The sequence below is a fragment of the Bidens hawaiensis genome, unplaced genomic scaffold (assembly GCF_021521415.1).
Source record: "Bidens hawaiensis isolate Kalapana, Puna unplaced genomic scaffold, B.hawaiensis_p1.1 tig00026855_1, whole genome shotgun sequence".
Classification (NCBI taxonomy): domain Eukaryota; kingdom Viridiplantae; phylum Streptophyta; class Magnoliopsida; order Asterales; family Asteraceae; genus Bidens; species Bidens hawaiensis.
Genome location: NW_027494327.1, coordinates 213,429 through 235,636, shown reverse-complemented (window position 1 = coordinate 235,636; position 22,208 = coordinate 213,429). Strand labels below are relative to the sequence as shown.

At 35.8% G+C, this 22,208-nt stretch overlaps 1 protein-coding gene and 2 pseudogenes across 3 annotated transcripts; all 3 read right to left on the bottom strand.

Annotated features, from left to right (window-relative positions):
• Positions 1-2,771: 2,771 nt before the first annotated feature.
• Positions 2,772-7,062, bottom strand: LOC143574167 (amine oxidase [copper-containing] gamma 2-like; annotated as a pseudogene). Its single transcript, XR_013142543.1, has 6 exons — positions 6,634-7,062; positions 4,215-5,068; positions 4,025-4,138; positions 3,479-3,928; positions 3,301-3,398; positions 2,772-2,988 (listed from the first exon to the last, which is right to left on the bottom strand). The product of XR_013142543.1 is annotated as an amine oxidase [copper-containing] gamma 2-like (transcript).
• Positions 7,063-9,845: 2,783 nt separating this feature from the next.
• On the bottom strand, positions 9,846-12,198 carry LOC143574163 (cytochrome P450 76C1-like; annotated as a pseudogene). Its single transcript, XR_013142542.1, has 2 exons — positions 11,223-12,198; positions 9,846-10,569 (listed from the first exon to the last, which is right to left on the bottom strand). The product of XR_013142542.1 is annotated as a cytochrome P450 76C1-like (transcript).
• A 1,007-nt stretch (positions 12,199-13,205) lies between these two features.
• Positions 13,206-15,028, bottom strand: LOC143574161 (cytochrome P450 76C1-like). The gene is made up of 2 exons (XM_077058852.1): positions 14,041-15,028; positions 13,206-13,946 (listed from the first exon to the last, which is right to left on the bottom strand). Exons 1-2 carry the CDS (start codon positions 14,764-14,766, stop codon positions 13,323-13,325), a joined length of 1,350 nt encoding a protein of 449 aa, XP_076914967.1. The 5' UTR covers positions 14,767-15,028; the 3' UTR covers positions 13,206-13,322.
• Positions 15,029-22,208: the final 7,180 nt, after the last annotated feature.

The window sequence follows — 22,208 nt, the reverse complement described above, 5'->3', positions numbered from 1 at the left end:
ATGTTTCCCTTTGGCCTCTCAAGTTCTAATCAATGTTTAATGCAAGTTTAAAGGTTTCCAAAGCTTGTAACGAGTTTACGAAAATCATTTTAAACCCCTTATGTTTTTCTTAACGACTCTATAGTGTGACAAACATCGATTTATTGGTGATCGAGATATATAATAATATTATATAATAATTAAATAAGGTTTCTAAAATGTTGAGTTAGGTTTACGTATTAAAAGTTTACAAAAACGAGTACCACTCAAGACTTAAATTTGACGAATGTCACAATGAAGGCCCTTGTATTGTTTCAGCATAGCCTTAAGAAGGTCGGTGTCGTTCTTGCCGCTTCCTAAGCTTTTCTTAAGTTGAGTGTGAATTGTGGAGAAGTGGTTCATTTTTAAAACCATTGCCTTCCATTTGTTGGAGACGGAATCATCCCCGCGGTAGCGACCTCGACCCATTATTTCAAAGAAATTATCACGTATTTCTACCCAAAATATCGCGGTGCGTTTACCGTCACCTAAGACTTAGTCTTCGGATGAGTCGATCCACGCTTGCGCTAACGCCGCTTCCTCATCGTCTTCCCACTTTTTCCTGTCGTGCATTTCGGTTGGTGTTTGATCGGCAACAACTTTCTTTTTATGGCTTCGTTTGCGACGAACTTGGGTTTCGGGAACTTCGGTTTTGGGAACTTGGGTTTGGGGAACTTGGGTTTCGACAACTTGGGTTTCGGGTATTGGGGTTTGGGGTGTTTGGGTTTGGGGTGGCGGGGGCATAAACGGCATTGGCATTCAATAAAACATATCGTTGGGAAACGGTTGTACGTTTGGAGGCATGGCGGGTATATGTTGGTTGGCATAGAAAGGGTTGGTAGGGTCATTGTTGTTTGCGAGCATACTATCCCACCACCTTTGAGCCGAATCCCACGGGTTTGGGTTGGTGTTCGGGTTTTGGTTAGGGTTTTAGCTCGAGCTCGTGTTCGGGTTTGAGCTCGAGCTTGTGAAAATTGAGAAATGTCCATGGTATAGAATTGAGAGATTTTTTCAGTGAAATTTGATTGAAATTTGGTATTTGTTTGAGTAAAAATGATAAAATGGGTTAGTATTTATAAATAAAATAATTAGATTTTTTTTAAACTAGCCGTTACATGAACGTTGGAGGGGGGGGGGGGCACCAACATTTCAAAACTGCGCTGGCCTTTGAAACAAACCCACCTTCGTCGCCCCTCCCCCGTCCGCGCCCCACGCCTGTGTTCGGCGCCCACGGCGCCCAAAAAAAACCCCGAAGGGCGCCCCATAGCGATGGGTCTAAGTGTGTTATTACTTTCACATCCTTCTCATCAATTTTTATTTTTAAATTAATTTCCATCACCCAAATCTAAGACAAATGGATTGCATTCTTTCTCACCCTTCTCATTTTTGTTGTACTTTGTATTTTAACCCTACCCTATTATGAGTATTCAATAGTTTATATGTTTTTTTTAAATATGGTCAAATGTCCTATATCTAATAGTAAAATTAGATATAACGGGTTAGTAAAAGTTAGTTCGATTTAAATTACATTGAATACCTTTTTTTTCATATGAGTTACAATTAGTGGGCTATATCAATTAACCCATGACCCGTGGATAACATGGATTAAGGAGAGTAGAAATGTCCTTTCCATTGTGGTGTAGTGGTAAGAAGCTTGGATTTCTTCATGGAGACTTAAGTTCAAACCCCACTAACAACACTTTGAAGTGGGCATGGGTGGCTCAATGAAGGAAGACTGGGATCTTTGTGATCTCCAATTCGATCTTGAGGACGTCCGTGTTTGACCACCAGTAGGCCTTCGGGCGAGCGATTTTTACCTGGAACTGGAGATAACTTGAAGGCGCTTTAGGGCTCCGTACGGCTGGGTTGGGCCAGCTGGTGGTGGTCCTTTGCCATAGGGTTACCCGTACGAAGTACCTAGGCAATTCTTTTTGTTGTTTTTTTTTTAAAAAAGAAAAGAGTAGAGATTAGAAAATATGAGAGAAATTAAAGTTAGAATTGAATGTGTTTAAGACATATCATGTTTTTTTTTGTTTATTAGTGTATGTAGATAATAGAAATATGTGCTCTTAACATTTTATTATCATCAACACTTGGATGTTTCGGGCCTTATACTAGTAAGTGACTTCCCTATCACTTACGCTCTGTTCCCGAGTTCACTTAATGAGAGAAAAGAAAAGAAAAGAAAATTTTTGTTTTTATTTCTTTCCTATTTTATTTCTCCTTTCTTTTCTTTATATTTCTTTCCAAATTGGAAATAAAACTTATTCTTACAGTTTGCTATTTATTTCTTTTTGTTTTCCTTCCATTTGTTTTCTTTTTCTCTATTTAATGAACTCAGGAACACAATTTAATCTAAATTCCTTTCTTTTCTTTCTTTAAAAAAAATTCTCTATAGCACAATAATTTTTCTTTCTTTCTATTTTATTTCTTTTCCACTCTTAAATTAACTCGGGAACAGAGCGTTAATGTGTGTACATATCCAATGGTCCTCCAGATTGTATGTGTTATGAATGCACATCATATGATGATTATTTGATCATCACATCTAATCAAGTATGTTTATTTAACGTAAGTATGATTGATCAATTTCAAAAGTGTACGGATGATGACCTTTTGAATGAGTGTCACAGAAAACACACATTTAATAGTGTCAGAAACATGTCAATCCTATGATCATGATCCATTTATGGCAAAACCTAAACACACGAGACTTCATCTCTATCCATACCATGTCATAGCGTAATATGTTAAACGGATCAATAAGAGCTAGCAGCAAAGCACGTAGGCAGATCCTTTCGAAAGGTAGGTTTTGCATTAAGAATGGGATTTCGATCGAAGAAATTTACTGGTTTTAGTTCAAAACTTGAAGAAGCCGTCGGCATTATTGGAAAATCCTCTTGGCATGGTATATGATGAAAACCCAATGTGTACCATAACACGATGTCTTTGTTCTCAATCTCACGATTCCTGTTCAGTAAAAATAAGTCGTTATTAAGGGAGCTTATGGAGTTTACTAAACCAATATAAGAATGCTAAAGGTAAATAAACATGACAACAAAAAGGTGATGAGCATCAGTTTAACATGACCTACAATTGTTTTATGTGACATATTTATCTGGCAATCGAATTACAACATACATATTCGAATGATCATTTGAATAGTTCAAATGATGACACTTAAAAAAGAAGTTGATTACTGTTTTGTGTATTTATGTAAAAAAACATTTTTATGACCTGAATAAATTTTGGCCCGTCATTAACCAGCCCAATCCAACTTACCTAGCAGACCATACAGCAATTGTATCTTCTCCTTTGCTTTGAGATACCAAAAGACCACCAGCCCATTCTTCACTTTTATTATGTGGAGTCACCCAAATCTAACACATTAACAAAAAAACCATTTTACTCCATGCCCATCAAATTACACTACATTTAGTTATAAACCATTATTCAATACCTGATTATTCGTAACAGCGGCCCCGATTTGTGGTGGATCATCTAGATCAAGCAAGCTAGCCGGGGTCCCACCAGGCACAATCTTGTAACCCGTTGGGTTACCCAATCTTGACCTCCGAGCCGGATTAAAGACATGAAATTCAGACGGGTCGTATAGTTTTAGCTGAATCTTTGCATCGTCTTCCGTCTTTGCAACTTTTCTTTTAGCTTTTAAGTAACTTTTTCTAGGAGATTGACCCGGTAACGTTTTTTCTTTCACCAAGTTGACCTTGGCAAATGAATTGTTCACGCCATCGATGTCCATATCAAGGTGATATGAGATGTAGTGGTCATGAACAACACCAATCACATTTTCTGATACTAGTGCCCCGGTCATGTCTTCGGTGTTGGAGAAGTTGTATAGGTTTTCATATGGAGTTCCTTTCACCAAAAGCATTCCTGACAGCCCCGCCTACGATGTATAATGGTTAACTTAACTTCGCGTCAAGTTATCTCTGGTTAATAGGTCGTGAAAGAAATTGTTAGCTCTAAACAAAACTAGAAATACCTCAATATGGATTACACCGTCTGTTTGAAATTCCCAATCAAAGATATAATCATAGTTCCCAACGGATGCGACCATTCGAGCTACTAGTGTCACCTTTGGCCTTGATTCTCTAATCTGTTTGTTGCAATTCAATAAGAATATTTATGAAATAACTAATAACAATACTGACAAAAATAACAAATGGACTTACATCAAAACCCATGGCAGGAATTTCGGAATGCCTCCAACTAATATCTCCTGCGTAAAGTTCAAATATGCAAATCATATTGGGTCGAATGAACGGTCGACCATCCGCACTCGCAAACACCCCATCCATATAATACGCGTATCTCGGGCAGTCATTAAGTTCTACGAGGGCCATAGCCGTTGCACCAAGTCCATATTCACATGTATCCATATACGTCTTGAAGTAACAAGACTCATCTGGGTCCATATATGGTACAAACACTTCCGATGCAAACCCTTTGTACATCACACTCCTATACTCCTCGTTCTCAGCCCGAATCATGGCCTGGGATATTATCATCCCAGCCCGGATATCGGGCTTTAGGTGGAAAACCCAATTGGCCCACTTCACAATGTGCCCATTTTCTACTGTGAAACTGGGTCCTTTGGGTTGTTCCATAGACATAGGATTAGGATTCGTATATAGGCCTATATCCTAAGATGGGCTTCTTGTCATGTACCGGTAATCAGTATTAGTTTCCTTTGGTATAGGGATGTCACGACCTGTGTCGGTCAATTTAACGATCTCTCTTTTGTCTACATCCACCGTCACCGTTAGCCCTTCTATGGGCCTCATGTAATAGTTAGCAGTGTTTTGACTAGAATAACACTGGACTTTAACGATTCTTTTGCCCTCCTCGTCCTGGCCAAACCAGCCCGGTGACGAGGAGGCACAAACCAGATCGTTAAAGTCAACCCCTCTAGCCATAATGGACTTGTTAAACTCCAAGTCCAAATACATGACTTCTAAAGCCAATGCCTGGTCCTCATATGTTAGCATCGGGTAACCCGACCCGATGCTAACAACATCGCTTGTAACTAAGGGTGGCAAACCCAACCCAAATAGATTGTTTTGGGTCAAAATGGATAAACTTTAAAAGTAAAATGGGTTAGGATGGATCATAAAAATTCTTCAAGTGGGTCAGGATGGGTTGGAAATATACAAGTGAGTTTCATTCTTAGGTTAAAATGGGTCAAAACAAAATATCCAAGTTATCCAAAATTTATCTATATCAAAATACCCAAACTATCATGTGCGAAACAAAACTCATCTAAAACCCAAAAAACGATCAAAACGAAACAAAAACCCCGAACTGACTAAAACGAAACTGAACCGAAATAGAAAAATGATCAAATCGAAACAAAAAAAAAACGGGGATGAAACCGAAAAACTGACCAAGACGAAACAAAAAAAGCGAAATGCAGCCGAAAAGCTAACCAAAACTAAACAAAAACACCGAATCGACCAAACCAAAACAAAACTGAATCGAAATAGAAAAACGACCAAAACGAAACAAAAAAACCGATATGAAACCGAAAAGTTGACCAAAACGAAACAAAAAAAAAACGAAATGCAACTGAAAAGCGGACCAAAACAAAACAAATACACCGAACCGACCAAAACGAAACAAAAACACCGAATCAACCGAAACAAAACAAAAAAAACAAAACGAAATAGAAAAACGACCAAAACGAAACAAAAAAAAAGCGAAATGCAACTGAAACCTGACCAAAAAAACAAAAACACTGAACCGACCAAAGCGAAACAAAAAAAACCGAAACGAAACTGAACCGAAATAGAAAAACGACCGAAACGAAACAAAAAAAAACGAATTGAAACTGAAAAACTGACCAAAAGGAAACATAAAAAAAATAAATGAAATTTAAAAACCGGAACAAAACGAATCAAAAACACCGAACCGACCAAACAAAACAAAAAAACTGAAACGAAACTAAACCAAAATAGAAAAACGACCAAAACGATACAAAAAAACCGATATGAAACCGAAAAACTGACCAAAACGAAACAAAAAAAAGCGAAATGCAATCAAAAAGCTTACCAAAACGAAACAAAAAAACTGAAACTTATCCGACCAAAATAAAACAAATGAATCGAAACGAAACTGAAAAACGAAATGAAACCGAAAAAACTGACAAAAACAAAACAACACTTAAACCGAAAAAACCGAGAAATTGAAACCGAAATCATTGAAACCGAGCAGATACCGAAACCAACCGAAATGAAAAAAAAAACAAAACAGAACCGAAAAAAACCCGCGAAAAACTCGAAATTGAACAGGTACAAAAAGTGTTTTTTTTTATGAACGATGATGGGGGAAACATTTTAGTTATTTTACATTTTGCGTTTTTTATTTATATTTTGAGTTATTATTTTTTTAATAGTTTTTTTGAATATTTTTTTGAGTGGTTTTTAAAACCCTTTGTATGTCAACCTTCACTTGGGTCAAGATGAGTTAGTTTTACCCATCTTGACTCATATCCATCCTAACCCTTTATTTTAAAAATCCATCCTGACCCATACCCATCCTGACCCATCACCCAAATCCAACCCAACCCACTCCCATTGCCATTGCCACCTCTACTTGTAACTATGCCAAGGTCCAAATCAACGGTTAGAAGATGGCTTTGTCCGTCTAAAACCGACAAGACAGATGCTCTTCTAGGCGGAAATGGGTCGCCTGTTTTCCAACCAAGTACTTGACTTTTGTCGGGTTCATCTAAAGTGAGTGTGTTGATGGATGGGAAGGAGGATGAAAAGGGTTCATATGCTGAGAGAATGGATCGGATCTTGTTGATTTCGGGTACGGTTAATGGGTCCAGTGGGTGAAGTGGTTTGTCTGTGAAGTGGTGTTCTGGAGTGTTGATGAGTGAGCTTGATCGGAGATTGTTGCAGCCAGAGCTCTTAGGTGGGTATCTTGAATAGGTTAATATGAATACTACTATGGAGATTATGATGAAGAATTGGATACAAGAAGGATTCTCCATGTCTCTTTCTCTCTAGATACATAAGTAAAGTTATTGGTACTAGAATATATGCTTTAATTGGTTGCCACAAACATCCAAATAATTGGCACTGGAGCTCCACATTATTGGTACTAGAGATTATTTAATGTTTATAGGACAATATTGGGAACACGATCATCGTGTTAAATCGTATCAAGTAATATATACTTAAAATCATTATTATACACTCTTTATATGTGTGAACTAAGAGTAGATATAAAAGAATCATAATCAAATTATCTCCTACCTTTTAAAAACAAATGACAATAATATAATTAATCTAATAGTCTGCACAACGTGAGGAAAATCAGTGGTACAAGTCTACAGCCACAGTGACATCCAGTGGCAAGTTCCGGGGGGCCTCAAAATGTATTATAAAAATCATAAAATAGGGGGGACGGGATCAAATTTTCGGTCCAAAACAGGTAAATTTACACTACGTATACAAATTTTCGGACGAAAAAAGGGTCAAATTACACTACCGTGCAAAAAAAACGGGGGGTGGGTGGTTGGTGGGACCCCGGTCCTAAGTAAGCTTCGTCCATGGTGACATCGACATAAGTCATGACACAAATTTATTGTGATTGATGCTCCGGCCGCACGAAAAGAGAGCACTATTATTGCTACGACATGAGTTAAGACAATAGCAACAAGAGAAAAATATATTAGATCTAATCTATATATGTGTACCACGTGTGTACAATATATTACTCGAGCTTGACTGGAGAGAAGAAACGAATTACTCACCAACATAAGGTGGCAAAAGTGACATAGAGAGGTAGTATAGCATCCCATTTTGGTAATTATCATACGAAACATTATTGAAATATTATGGTTTGCATTAATTCAAGGATGTTTGGGTTAGTTCACATTATAATCATGTTGCCATCATTGTATATATTTGAGTAGGGTATGATCAAAACTAATCGAAGAGGTTTGTATTGTCGAGCGCCACTGTAGTGGCGTTTAAGGAGAGTGGCACCCCTTACCTTGGGTCGTAACGATGTTTGGCGCCTCCACCATAATGACATGGGGGGTGGGTGGCGCTCATAACACTTGGTCTAAGCGAACTAACCTTCAAGTTGGGTTGCCGATTACATTAGTTATCTAGATATCACTTTAGGATCTTTAAATATTTTATTAATATTTTAAAATTATACTTCCAAACACATAAACACATATATAGAAACCATATTCGTCATTTCTAAGTAGTAGTTTTATATAAAACAAGGTTAGACGGCTCAATGATGATTATGAATTATATAATGTTGTTAAGATATTTTAAATCCTTTATTTTCGTTGGCAATAATTTTTTTAGGGTATTTTAAATAATTCAAAAGCCACTACCATGTGATGCATAACACATGTATCACACGTTATATAGTTTTATTTAATTTTTGTATTCTTGCATAATGACAAATCTAACTTCTGAATTATTGTTACACATTTTTTTGAATAATGCAAAGACTTATCATATACGTACTACGTACCGCTTGGCCAACAACCATTTAATAATTTGTGTTATTAAAAAAGTTTTATTTTGCCCACCCAAACAAGATTTATGTACACTCCAGCTAAAAACCAGAGGTGTTCATGATTTACTTTAAAATTGTGAAACTCTAAACCGATTATCATTTTTGGTTTTGCCTGTCGACATATTTGAGAAAAATTGATATACCGGTTTTGAGAATAGTTTGTTTCGGTTTGCATTTCGACCATCAACGGATTAGGAAAAGAACCAAAAATCACCATAGATCAACTAGGTTCACTAGTAAGTCCAGCTATTTCAAGGTTCAATAAGATAGGAGAGATGAGTGCCTTGCCAACAAACAAAAGTTCACCTATGAAACCCGCTCGGTTTGTTACAATAATAGTACAGTACTGCACTCGCTATAGCATTCGCACTTGCTGTAACAATGGAATGAGAAAACCTGAAAAAAGAAAGTCTTGAAATACAAAATAAGACATCGACACTTATAGCGATCGAAAACCATGAAAACGAATACAAGGTTACCATCAATATATTAGACATACTGACCAAGTAAGGTTTGACCCGCTTTTGAAAGTGTTCAAACCAAAATTAAACATTTAGTAAATCGTTTTGCGAACATGAAGGAATTAGAAGACAGCTAATGGCTCCTGATACTCCGAAACAAAACAGAGTTGTGGAGCTTCGTAAATCGTAACCGTACGATTATCGACGCGACTAGAGCGATACTATCTAACATGAGCGTGCCAGAAACATTGTCGGGGGAGGCTGGTCGACATGCAATATATATTCTTAATCAGCTGCCAACTAGAAGGGTAAAGAATATGACACGGGCAAAGTTCTTCGCAGAAACAAAGTATATATAAAGCAAAGTTCATGGCAGCTACAACAATCGCTTAAGTGATTTAACAGGATAAGAACCTCAATAGGCAAAGCTGCTGGCTGACAACGAGTCGGCTAACAAATGAAAAGTCTTCGTATTCAACGGACGCAGCAAGCGTATAGACACTAAGTATCATTTTATTCGGGAGTGTATCAAACATATAGGGACAGATTCAAGTGCAACATGATAGTAGGCTAGCACGTTACAAAGGTGCTTTCTCGAGTCAAGTTAGGAGAGCTGAGAAAGTGAGAAAGAACGTAGAAAATAAATAACAATAACCAACTTTTTATTAACAAGGTAGAAAAGAAAGAACGTTGTCACAACACACAATAATCCTTGCAAGAAGCAAAATATAAGCTTGATGGTAGGGATTACCGAATAAGACAGAAATAAACAATAGTCAACTTTTTATTAATACATAAAAAAAAATTATGAATCATAAAAACTAGTTTTGTAGTTTGGACTATGCACTAGGAAGTTTAAGGAAGAAACAAGGGTGTCATACAAACAACATATTTTCTATCCCATGTAAAGACTTGCATTACCTAGTCTTTGAGATGGTATAGCTATTAGTGGTATCCTTTTCTTTGTAACAAACCCAAATTCATCTGAAAGGTCTAACTCTTCATCTTTAGGTAAACTCCACTTAAAAGAATGCATGAGCGATGCTAATATATACACCAACATCTTTTCCACAAGAGGGAAACCCGGGCATATTCTTCTCCCTGATCCAAATGGTAAAAACTTGAAGTTATTTCCATTATACTCCCATTTGAGGTTTAGAAATCTCTCGGGCTTAAACTCCAAGGGGTTTGTCCAGTTTTGTGGATCTCGTTGGATTGCCCAAACGTTCATGTAAACGATGGTTCCTTTTGGGATTGTGTAGCCAGCAAGGCAGCAAGATTCATCTGGACATCTATGGATTAGGAGAGGAAGTGGTGGATGTAATCTGAATGTCTCCTTTATCACTGCATCCAAATATGTTAATTCGGGTAGATGAGATTCTTCCACTATATTCTTTATACCAATTACATCTGTTAGTTCATCCTCAACCTTTCTCATCACATCTGGATTATGCAAAATCTCCACCATCACCCATTCAACCATCATCGATGTCGTGTCTGTTGCTGCAACTACTATGTCCTGATTTATAAAAAAATTTAGTATAACGAAAGGAATGTTTTTTTATTGTTATTATTTCATTTTGAACCTACTGGTTTAAGGACCGAAATCGTTTATATGTGGGTTTTAAAATATGTTTGGTCTGTGACTGTAGGTAGTCTGCTACGTACACCGGATAACATTAATTGTAAAAATGTTCAAGTTTGTTTGTTCCACAAAAGGACTTCATTTTTCTTTTTATTCAATATTTATGTTTACATATAGTTTGATTTTTCTTTAGTTGTCCCCCCCCCCCTAAAAACCGGCTTGTATTCAAAAGAAATACTCGTATTTTTTAGTCTCAATATTTTAAATATATTTTTTTATTTTCAGTCTAACTTGATCTTCGATAAAATTTATATCAAAATGTCTGGAAAAAAACTGTATTTTCAGATTCTTTTAAAAAAAATTAGCAAGCAAATATTATTATAAAAAAATTAAATTGTATATTAAATTAAATATTGAACGAAAAAAAATAAATGAATTGCGCAGTATGTTTGTAGTACAGGTGAACGTGCACTTTTTTTTTCTTTTGTTTTTACAAATTCCGCCACCTTTCGTAAACGCTTTTCGTTCTTCCAAATCATCTAAAAAAAAACTCAACGAAATAAAATATAGAGAAACAAATATAATACCATTAGTAAGGCCTTGATTTCAATGATGTAGGAGCATCTTTCTGGTCTTTAAGCTCTAATAAGATTTGCAAAAAATCCTTCCTTTCATGTTCCTCAACCTCTCCCTTGATTTTGCTTGAGTTCATTTTGATTCTCCCTTCGATTACATCATCAACAAATTCCAATTGCCTATGCATATCTCATTGCCTTCGTTGTAGATCGAACCATGATAGCATTGGGATAAAATCAGAGATGTTAGAAGCTCCTAATAACTCCATAATCTTAAACTCAACTTCTCGAAACCCGTCTCCTATATAGCTAGAATCCTTCCCTTCACCAGATTTAGTACAACCCCATAACATGCTTGTCACAACATTGACCTCAGTCTCGAAAGCAATTTTGTTGACATTCACTTTTGTCCCTATCTTAGCATATACCTCGCTTAACGTCTTTCGCACTTTATGTGTTCCAAAAGCCTGAGTAGCTTTAAGGTTCGCGTTGCTGAGCACTTGGCTGACTAAAAGCTTTCGCTTATTACGCCATTGTGCGTTATTGTTGGACCATGCAATATCAGACCCACCATAAGTGATGGCTAAGGCTGTGAGTGGAGGGCAGCGGTTAGCAAACGTCTGGTCCATGTCTCGAGCCACAGCCTTCACTAGGTCCATTGAGTTCACCACAACGTGTAGCTTGCTTCCAAGCCGGAGGCTGAAGATGGGGCCATATTTGCGAGCCATCTCGGTGAATCTTTCATGAACGGTGTAGCCTAGAGAAACGGGAGGTAACCTACGATTGGTAACCCGTAAGGGCCTGGCAGCAAACGATTTGAACCCTTCGAATACGATATTGTCCATTTGTACCATGCAAGTACTAGTGTTGGAACGGAAATCGTGTGAATTATGCGAGCAAGCTCGTCTTGTTTGTTGCTGATATCCCACCACCATGACCAAACGGTGATGATTTTAAGATAAATATTGTATCCAACTTGTGATAACATGTTTGCTACGTACAAATGATTTGTGAATTGTGAAAAGTCTGGTTCTTATCTAGTACCGATTGCTTGCTTCGGTGGGATTAATCAAAATGTAATTTTACCAAAAGGACAATGAGAAGGCTTATTAAACAATACCCATATTGTGTTCTGCTTGACACGTAGCATCGTGTAAACCACAAACAAAAAAAAAACAAACAGGCTAATATTTTCATGCTCTTTTCCGATCAAATTGCTTTGAAATTGTTGGGCCGCCTTAACCAGGCTAACATGATTTTTATATGGTTCTGGTTTAACGTGCCCCATTGAAAGACTTATGTAGTTGTGTGTCTGGTGTCCCCACACACAGACTCTTGTGCCCCAAACCAAATTCTCTAGTTCTCTTTGAACTTTTTTGTAATTGCGTATCGCATCCGCGACTCACAGGGTAACTTATTATGTTAGCTGTTGTACTTTAAATATCTAAATAAATAAATGAATATAGTTAAACATATATGTGTTTATAATTGTGTACACACAATTTTTTTAATACATTATGAGAATTATAATTTCGTGAGCTACAATATATTCGTGGTGAGGGTGGGTGCGGTGGTGATGGTGGTCCAGTGATAGTGTCAAGTAAATAAAGTAAATGAGAAATGTAATGAAAAGAAAAAAGAAGGGGTATGAATGAGTGATTTTGATGGAAAAAAGAAAGGGGTATTAATGAATTGTTGATTCCATTCTATTGACCAAGCAAATACCCATTTTTCATTCCCTCTTAATGATCCATTCTATTCTCATTTCTTCCTACCACATGCTACCTTAAGTTTTTACAATCCAGGGTATTGCATAACTGTTATTGTAACTGGAACGTGGCCAGGGCTCTTCATCTCAGTTGAACATATTAGCAATTCCTTTGTTCATGGTGGCAATAGTTTTAGTATTACTAGTTCAAAAGAAAGAACATAAATAACCTCTGTAAGCTCTCTGATGGCATGAGGTTACTGAATTAGGCTGACTACAAATAAACAATAGTCTTAAGTTTTTATTTATATCATACTATAAAAATACATCAACTTCCCTGGTTTTGACACTACACTTACAAAGTTTATAAAAAGAGAAAAACACTTATATATAACAACATATTTTTAACCCATGTAAAGGAGATGATCAGATAACCTTGGAGAAGGTATAGCTATTAGTGGTTTCCTTTTCTTTGTAACCAATCCAAATTGATCTGAAAGCTCAAACTCTTCATCTTTAGGCAACCGCCACTCAAAAGAGTGCAAAAGCGATGCTAATATATACACCAACATCTTCTCGCCAAGGGGGATTCCGGGGCAAATTCTTCTCCCTGATCCGAATGGTAAAAATTTCAAATTGTTTCCATTGTAATCCCAATTGTTGTTCAAGAACCTCTCAGGTTTGAACTCTAATGGATCGGTCCAGTTCTTGGGATCCCGGTGGATGGCCCAAACATTCATATAGACGATACAACCCTTTGGAATACTGTACCCCGCCACCTGGCAAGATTCATCTGGGCATCTCTGGATTAGAAGAGGAAGTGGAGGGTGTAGTCTGAATGTCTCCTTGATCACTGCGTCCAAATATGTCAACTTGGGCAGATGATATTCTTCCAAAATGTTTTTCAAACCAATTACCTCTTTTAACTCATCTTGAACCTTTTTCATTACATTTGGGTTTCGCAGAATTTCTGCCATCACCCATTCAACCATTGTTGATGTGGTGTCAGTTGCTGCGACTATTATGTCCTGATTTATGACATTTTCATCAGTATAAGCTAGTCCAATAGTAATTATAAAGCACAAAAACAATTAAGAATAGAAAGATTATATGTATACATACCATTAACAAGGCTTTGATTTGAATGATGCTAAATGATGCTGGAGCATCTTTTTGGTCTTTTAGCTCTAATAAGATCTGCAGAAAATCCTTGCTTTCATCTTCCTTAATAAATTCACCCTTCAATTTGATTCTACTTTCAATCATATTTTCAAAAATGTCGTCAACAAATTTCAGTTGCCTCTGCATATCTCGCACTCTCCCTTGTAGATCGAACCTTGATAGCATCGGGATAAAATCAGAGATGTTAGGAGCTCCTACTAACTCCATAATCTTAAACTCAACTTCTCGGAACCCATCTCCTATATAACTAGAATCCTTCCCTTCACCAGATTTGCTACAACCCCATAACATGCTAGTCACAACATTAACCTCGGTTTCGAAAGCAATTTTGTTAATATCCACCTTTGTACCTATCATACCATAAACTTCATTCACCGTCTTTCTCACTTCATGTCTTCTAAAAGCCTGAGTAGCTTTTAGATTCGCGTTGCTGAGCACTTGGCTGAATAAAAGCTTACGCATGTTACGCCAGTGTGGATTGTTGTTAGACCATTCGATATCAGCCCCACCATAAGTGACGGCTAAGACTGCGAGGGGAGGGGACCGGTTAGCAAAGGTCTGGTCCATGTCACGAGCCACAACCTTTACTAGGTCCATGGAGTTCACTACTACGTAAAGCTTGCTTCTAAGCCACAGGCTGAAGATGGGGCCATATTTGTGAGCCATCTCGGTGAATCTTTCATGCAAGTTGTTGCCGAGAAACAGGAGGTAGCCTACAATTGGTAAGCCGTAAGGGCCTGGCGGCAAAGGAATTGTGCCCTTTGTAGAACATGATAATGTCCACTTGTACCATGCAAGTACTAGTGTTGGAACAGAAATCGTGAGAATAGTGCAAGCAAGCTGGTCTTGGTGGTTTTGGATTTCCCACCACCATGACCAGATGGTGATGATTTTCAGAGAAATATGATACCCAACTTCTTATATCATTTTTCGCTATAGATGAATGTGAGAAGTGTGCTTCTTATACACTAGCATTGTTGACTAAATTTGGATGGATCATGGGTCATGGTCATAATCCATACATAGCTAGTTACGTCAAAAACACTAATAGTATTTAAACGTAATCCATATATAGTTATTCAACCAATTAATAAATGATATGGAAATTGGACAATGACATTGAAGGGGAAAGTTAAAATGCAGATTGAGACAAAAATAAGAGGTGTGAGAAAGAATTGTGGTAACAACAATTTTTAAAAGAAATATCAAAAAATAATAAAAAAATCATAATTCAGAATATAAATAAAAAACAAAAAAATTAAAAACTAAAATGTTTCCCTAGTTATTACCGTTAAAAAAAACGACGAAAAGACACAACCGAGGAAAATCACAATAACGAAAATAAACATAAAGACACAATGATAAATAGAAAATCACAATAAATAACAAAATATAATACAATATCAAGAAAAAAAGACACAATGTTAAGATGAAAATACACAATTAATAACGAAAACAAAACAAAACACACAATAATAAATAAAAAGACAATGACATGTTTTCCTCAACATTTTTTTTATATCGAGGAAGAAAGTGGAAGCATTTTTGTGTATTTTACGTTTTTTTATTAAATTTGAGTTAAGATTTTTTTTAATTAACTTTTTTTATTTTTAAGGGTTTTTTTTTACTACAGAATTTTCTCATTGATCTCATTTTTGTCTCTCCTTATAGAATAACCTGACGTAACACGATTGATGTTTGTGGCCCAAACATAAGCGTAATTTTACTCTACACCAAATATAAACAATTTCAAAAAATGTCATATTATGTTAATTAAGGTTAGAGACTTATGTATTGATGTGTGTGAGATGATATAGAAAAAGTGTTAAGTTTTTCAAAGGTTTTGAATACACATTGTCTAGTTTTATATTTATAAAAATGATTATTATTTTAACTAAAGCACACAAAAATAGGCGAGCGTACCTATCGTATATGTAGTAAAGCATAGGTAAGAACCAAGTATCGATCCATGGACACACTTGTTTGATCTTTACTACTAAATCGTTGTGTATATTTTAACCGGAAGTGAATTTCATATTGATTTCGGTTTGACAAGTAAGTTTTCTTAATAAAAATTAAATACATAAATTAAAAGACAATATTTTTGGATTTTATATTTTTAGATGGAAGATAAAAGAAAAAGTGTATGATTTTGGTTCAAACTCCTCTTAACATTGGTTTAACAATGAATTAGTAAATATGTGATATGAGCTTGTTATGGTGATTAAATATAGGAATAACACCTTATTTCTAGTCATGCTATTCCATGATAATTAAAGAAAGAGATATGCATAACTTCATGATCTCCACTAAAACACCATTTTATGTAAGCAAGTGGTTCATGATAAATATTTATAAAATAACTCACCTTGAAGATGAGACATCCCCTTAAATTACTAAGTGAATTATCCTTGATACTTAAGTAAAATTAACCTTTGTATTATACATAAAATATTAATTAAGATTAGTTGAGTTGTAAATGATTAACCTTGAATTACCGAGTATTAATCCACACAATTCTTGAGCAATTATAGAACTAATGTGATTACCACTCAAGAGTTGTTAATATAAGTTATGTTGCACACTCACTTAACTAGTAATTAACCGATTTTAGTGGATGAATATCAACAATCCGTTTTCACAAACATTGTTGATATTTCCCATTTAAAAAGACTAATTACTAATAATATTCCACTTGGTCCATGTCAATATTAAGATTCACATTTTCCCCGACCAAGCCCTTACAAGAATGACAATTCCTCGGCTTATCATCAAGCTCGAAACTTGGCTTCTCATTTAAAGATTCTTAATTAAATAACCAACCCCTTACCAAGAGTGGTAGTTCCCATGGTTATCATAAAGCTCGGAACTTGGTGTCTATTTTAAGGTTCGCTAAGGCCTCACAAGACTAGAAATTTCTCGGCTTATCGTCAAGCTTGGCACTTGGGGTATCTTTTAAGAGTATTTTAACATTCCTCATCGAGTGATAATTGCAACATAACCATTACTTATTAAAAACCGATCACATGTTTAACTAACATTATTAAACTTTAATTAAGATTTATTATAAACGAAGATGATACTATGAAAGTTTAGCCAATAATAAACATAATGTTAACCATCAATGTAATTGATGCAAATTTGATCAAATTGTAACAATCTAATACACACACACACAATCTCACACACACACACACACACACACACATATATATATATACACACTTGACGAGTTTGTAAGGACATTCAACGAAGAGGAACGTGAATTTTAAAGTGTCGGGTTTTAATAAGTTTTATTATAAATATATACTTTTAATACAAACATATACATACATACATACATACATACACGTACAATAGCTTGAAACGAGGTTAATTGTCAAGAAACATACTTAATAGTGCCGGTTTGATAGATTAACATTTATTTAATATATAATATAAATTATTATTTGATTTAATTATTTAAAATCACTAAAAATATTAAAAACAACAAAAACTAAGTCACTGGGACTTGCACCCGGGTGGCAGCTGGCACAAATGCTTAACACATCCACACCAGCCAACTGGGCTGTTGTGCCAGATGATTAAGATCCATACCAATATTTTAAATACAAGACTGCTAATAACCACAAAACCCATAAGAACCATAGAATTTCAATTCGTTTAATCCGTTAACAGTTCATCGAATTAAAGTTAGGGTTAATGTTGTTGAATAAAAACGATCAAGTTACATGGATGAATTACCATAAATGTGGCTGAAGTGAATGCGAACGGCTTAAAGGACCCTACGGCCTCTTCTTGATCCCGATACGGGTCTGGACGACAACAATGGATGAAATTGCGTTAGGGTTTTAGGCCACCTAGTTGTGAAGAAGGTGCAGGTGTGTTTACTTGCATTCTTGTTAAATTTAGAGGGTATAAACAGTAGGTGATATATGACGGGTTACTTGGTTTGTCTATACTTATATTATTGATCGTGTTTTCCTAATTAAAAACGTCGGTAGAGTCGATTATATGTAAAGAATATAAAGCATAGACCAATTCCAATAATAAACGAAGATTAGGGCTCAATAAAATCAATTCGAGTCTTGATTAAGCATAGATACAGGTTGGACTTGGATCCAAGTTTGGGTTAAACGGGTTAAATGGGTATTATAACATAATTATCTCAGTTTTGCAAATAGGCTCCTATTATTTCAAGATGGATACATAAATGGGTTATAGTATTGATTAGAGTATAAAGTGTATAAATTTCAAAGTTATAAGTATATACTAAACAAATAATTAAACAATAATATTTTAATAACCAATTTACTCAATAAGTGCGGTAATCTTATCGATAAAATTTCCCGAATATAATACAGGTCGGGTAATGGATATATTATATTAGTTTGAAAACCCGAGTGGTTACATCAAATGTGGACAAAGCTTCTTGAGAGAAGTTGAGACGAACGGGTGCAACCATATATGGAGCATTAGGTTGCGAAAAAAACGTTTGGTGGGTATTGTTGGCCATCAAATTTTGGCGGAGGTTGTGTATGATAATTTTGTGGCGGTCGTTGTGGGTCGGTATGGTCTATAATCTTCAAAACATAAAATGGCTGCTCGTGTGTTCGTACCGCCCATTCGTGTGTTCAAACCATCACCTCATGTGGTTAAACGACCCCATTGTGTGGTTGAACACCCCCAAGGTAATTTTTGCTTGAACCACCGATAATTGTTTGTTTATCCATGGAAAAAGTGAGAAAAGCAGTTGATTTCATAACTGTAATTCGAAGTGAACTGGGTTGGGGAAGAATAGTTAAGAGGATTCGAGGCACATGTGTGGGTAAGATTCATGGGTTCCAACCTACAAAGCAAACCCACAGCCATTTATGTGGGTAGCTTGCCAAATTACAATTCATGAAAAATGTTACCGTAATAATATGACCGTTGGAAACTATTTGGAGAATTAAAAACACCCATGAATAATTAATTTATTACACATAAATATCACTATCTCTTCACCATTATTATTCACTTAAACATTTCACCATTTTTATTCACTCAAAACTTCACCATTTTTATCCACTCAATTTCAATGGCTAATTTCAAACAATAATCTTGGGGTATTCATGTCGTTGAAAGATTCGAATAACGATATTTTTTTCAAATCATAGTAGCATACAATTTTTAAAAGATCGCATAGAGCAAGCCGAAGAGAAAGACAGGGCAACTTCATTGAACATTCCTAAAAAAATTGTTCGAAGTGATCGTGAAAACGTAGTGAAGTTCTTATGAATGATTATCTTTTGGAGGAACCAAAATACGATGATGATGTTTTCCTTACCGGTTTCGTATGCCAAAATGATTGTTCTTAAAATTTGTTGGCGATGTGGAAGCACAGTATCCAAGGTTTCAAGAGGGATACGACGGGGGATGAGAAAAGAGGTTTACGGCAATACAAAAGGTCACGACACCATGAAACAACTTGCGACCGGTAGTATCATGACGAGAGTGACGAGTATTGATGTATGTTTAAAAGGACTTCGTGAGAATGCCTACATTTTTTCTGCAACATCGTGAATAAACTGTACGTCGATGAGTTCTTGCATAAACCGACAAGCCTCGATGTAGCGAATTTGTACCACAACACGAAGAAAGACATCACATTTCTTGGATGTTAGGTGGCATCGATTATACATCTCTTGATTGGAGGATGTGTCCGAAAATGTTACGAGGCCAATATAAGAGAGGCGATCATGAATACCTAATTGCGCAGTTGAAGCGGTCTCTTCACAAGAATTATGGTTTTGGCATGCATATTATGGCCCCCCCAATTCAATCGATGACATATATTTTCTCTAGACATATCCAATATATCTCGCTCAACAGAATGGGGCTACACCTAAGTGTTCATTTCAAGTGAATGGGCATACATACAAACGTGGATACTATCTAACCAACGAGATCTATCAAAAGTGGTCAATGTATGTGGAAATGTTACCATTTCCGACTGATTAGGGTGAAAAAAGAGTTTATGAAATTGCGCAAAGGGGCAAGAAAAGATGCGGAGCATGCTTTTGGTGTTCTAAAAATAAAATGGGGCATATTTAGGTGACCAATGCGTGTTATGACTGTAGACAAGATTATGAGCATGGCGTACATGCGCATGATACTGCACAACATGATCTTTAAGGACGACGAAACTGCTTTCTCACTAGTCCACATCCCGGATCCTGTCGTGCTACCCGTATATGACAATGATGTCCTTCACGAGTTGAAGGGTTCAGATACGAATTATCAACTTCTATTGATCTTGTGACACATCTTGCAACTCAAGATCTACCATACCTCGAAGAGCAAGACGAGGAATAGTTTCAGTTATATCTTTTTTAATTTTTTTAGAACGAAGACTTTTTATATTTAGGCTACCGCACTCTCCATATTTGGAGAGCCTCGATGTCTCTGTGTGGCTAGACTATGTTGTCTTTACTAGGCCCACGCTAACTTTAGAATTTGTCTTGGGCGTTCCCCAGAGAAACTGTCACACCCCGACTTAGGGCCTAGAAGTGTGACCACAATTGGTACCCATTTTGTAAATATATCAGAGTTGCGAGTTGCAGATTTATTTTAGCAGAAGACTTTAAGTTTATAAATATTAATTTATTTCAAATATTTTCAGATAATAAATACCCAAAGGTTTGTGCTACAAATTCTTATATGATCTGTGAACAATATTAAAAATATCTTCATATATCTAGCGTCTAACTCCATGAGTGACTCTAATTCCTTACTACCTGTGCTAGAACTGATTCCTGAAATGTTTGGGAAAAATACGTCAGCGATACGATGGTGAATCATTGACTCTAAAAACATTTAATAAGTCTTTATGATTATTATACAAATATAGTTTTCTTGACAAGCTCAACGGAAATATCTTTTATTTCCGGTAATTGTACCACAGTCCTACACACACAAAGTTCTTTGAGCCACGTAGCCCCTATTGAAGAATTGGTTATAATTGTTAGCCCACGGCCACGTTGTCACACCCCAACCTACGGCGGAACATGCTGGGGCGCGACATTGATTGTATCATAGCTCAGAAGACACTAAGTAAAATACACGTGTCAATATCTAAATTATTCATTCATATATCAAGATTCAAAAGCACAACATTGTCTCAAAAGAAATACCGTTACATTTAAATATTTGAAACATAAATAACTTAAAATAAAAATGTTCTTCATTCATCAAGCAACCTAAGGTCTCATCTAACTTCCAATACTTGATTCATCCGATAAAGCTACCTGCGTCATGCGTGAAAATATATATTTTCGTCAACATAAAGTTGAGCAAGTAAACCACGGTTTTTGAGTATATATAATAATAAAAGACAATTCCATGCGATAATCGTACATTACTACAACTAGTAAACAATAAATAAAAGTTATCTTTTCAATTGGATCACAATGATAACGGTTTACTTCGACGTCATATGATCATACAAATGAGGATGAGGATGAGGTACCAACCAACAAAGAAAATAAACACATAGTCATATTCGCACATAACAATTAATCGAGCAATTACAATTATGCATATAACGGAATTGTAGTGAAAACAATAAATTGATTTTGAACGCATAACACCCCCAAAATTGTAAAGCGGTAAAAAAGTGGATGTGAATTTACTTAATTTTAATGAGTGGATAAACGAATACAAGATAATAAAAGAAAAGAGCTAGGATGGAGAACGGTCAAGCTCCTCGAGGTTTGCCGACAATTATTCCTAGTTGTTGATGATAACAAGAATTAGATAAAATCATAGAGAAATACTAAGATTTATGATGGGTTTTGAGATTCGAGAAGATTGTGTAAGATTAAAATATTATTTAGTACATTTTCGTAAATTATAAGGGTATTTATTAATGTTATTGTTGTTATTTTATCCTCATTATTATTAATAATATTAATAATAATAATAATTGTGATAATAATGATAATAATTTATAAGTAATAATAGTGATATTAATAATAATTGTAATAATAAATAAAAGTTAGCAAAACCGGTTTTAGAATGACGGAATGAATGGCTCAAAGTCTCGGTTTATAACATTAAAAAGTTTA

Coding starts and splice junctions, on each gene's coding strand:
- LOC143574161 (XM_077058852.1), bottom strand. CDS start 14,766: ATGGCTCACAAATATGGCCCCATCTTCAGCCTGTGGCTTAGAAGCAAG. Junction 13,947..14,040: donor AAATCAAAGCCTTGTTAATG/GTATGTATACAT, acceptor GTCATAAATCAG/GACATAATAGTCGCAGCAAC.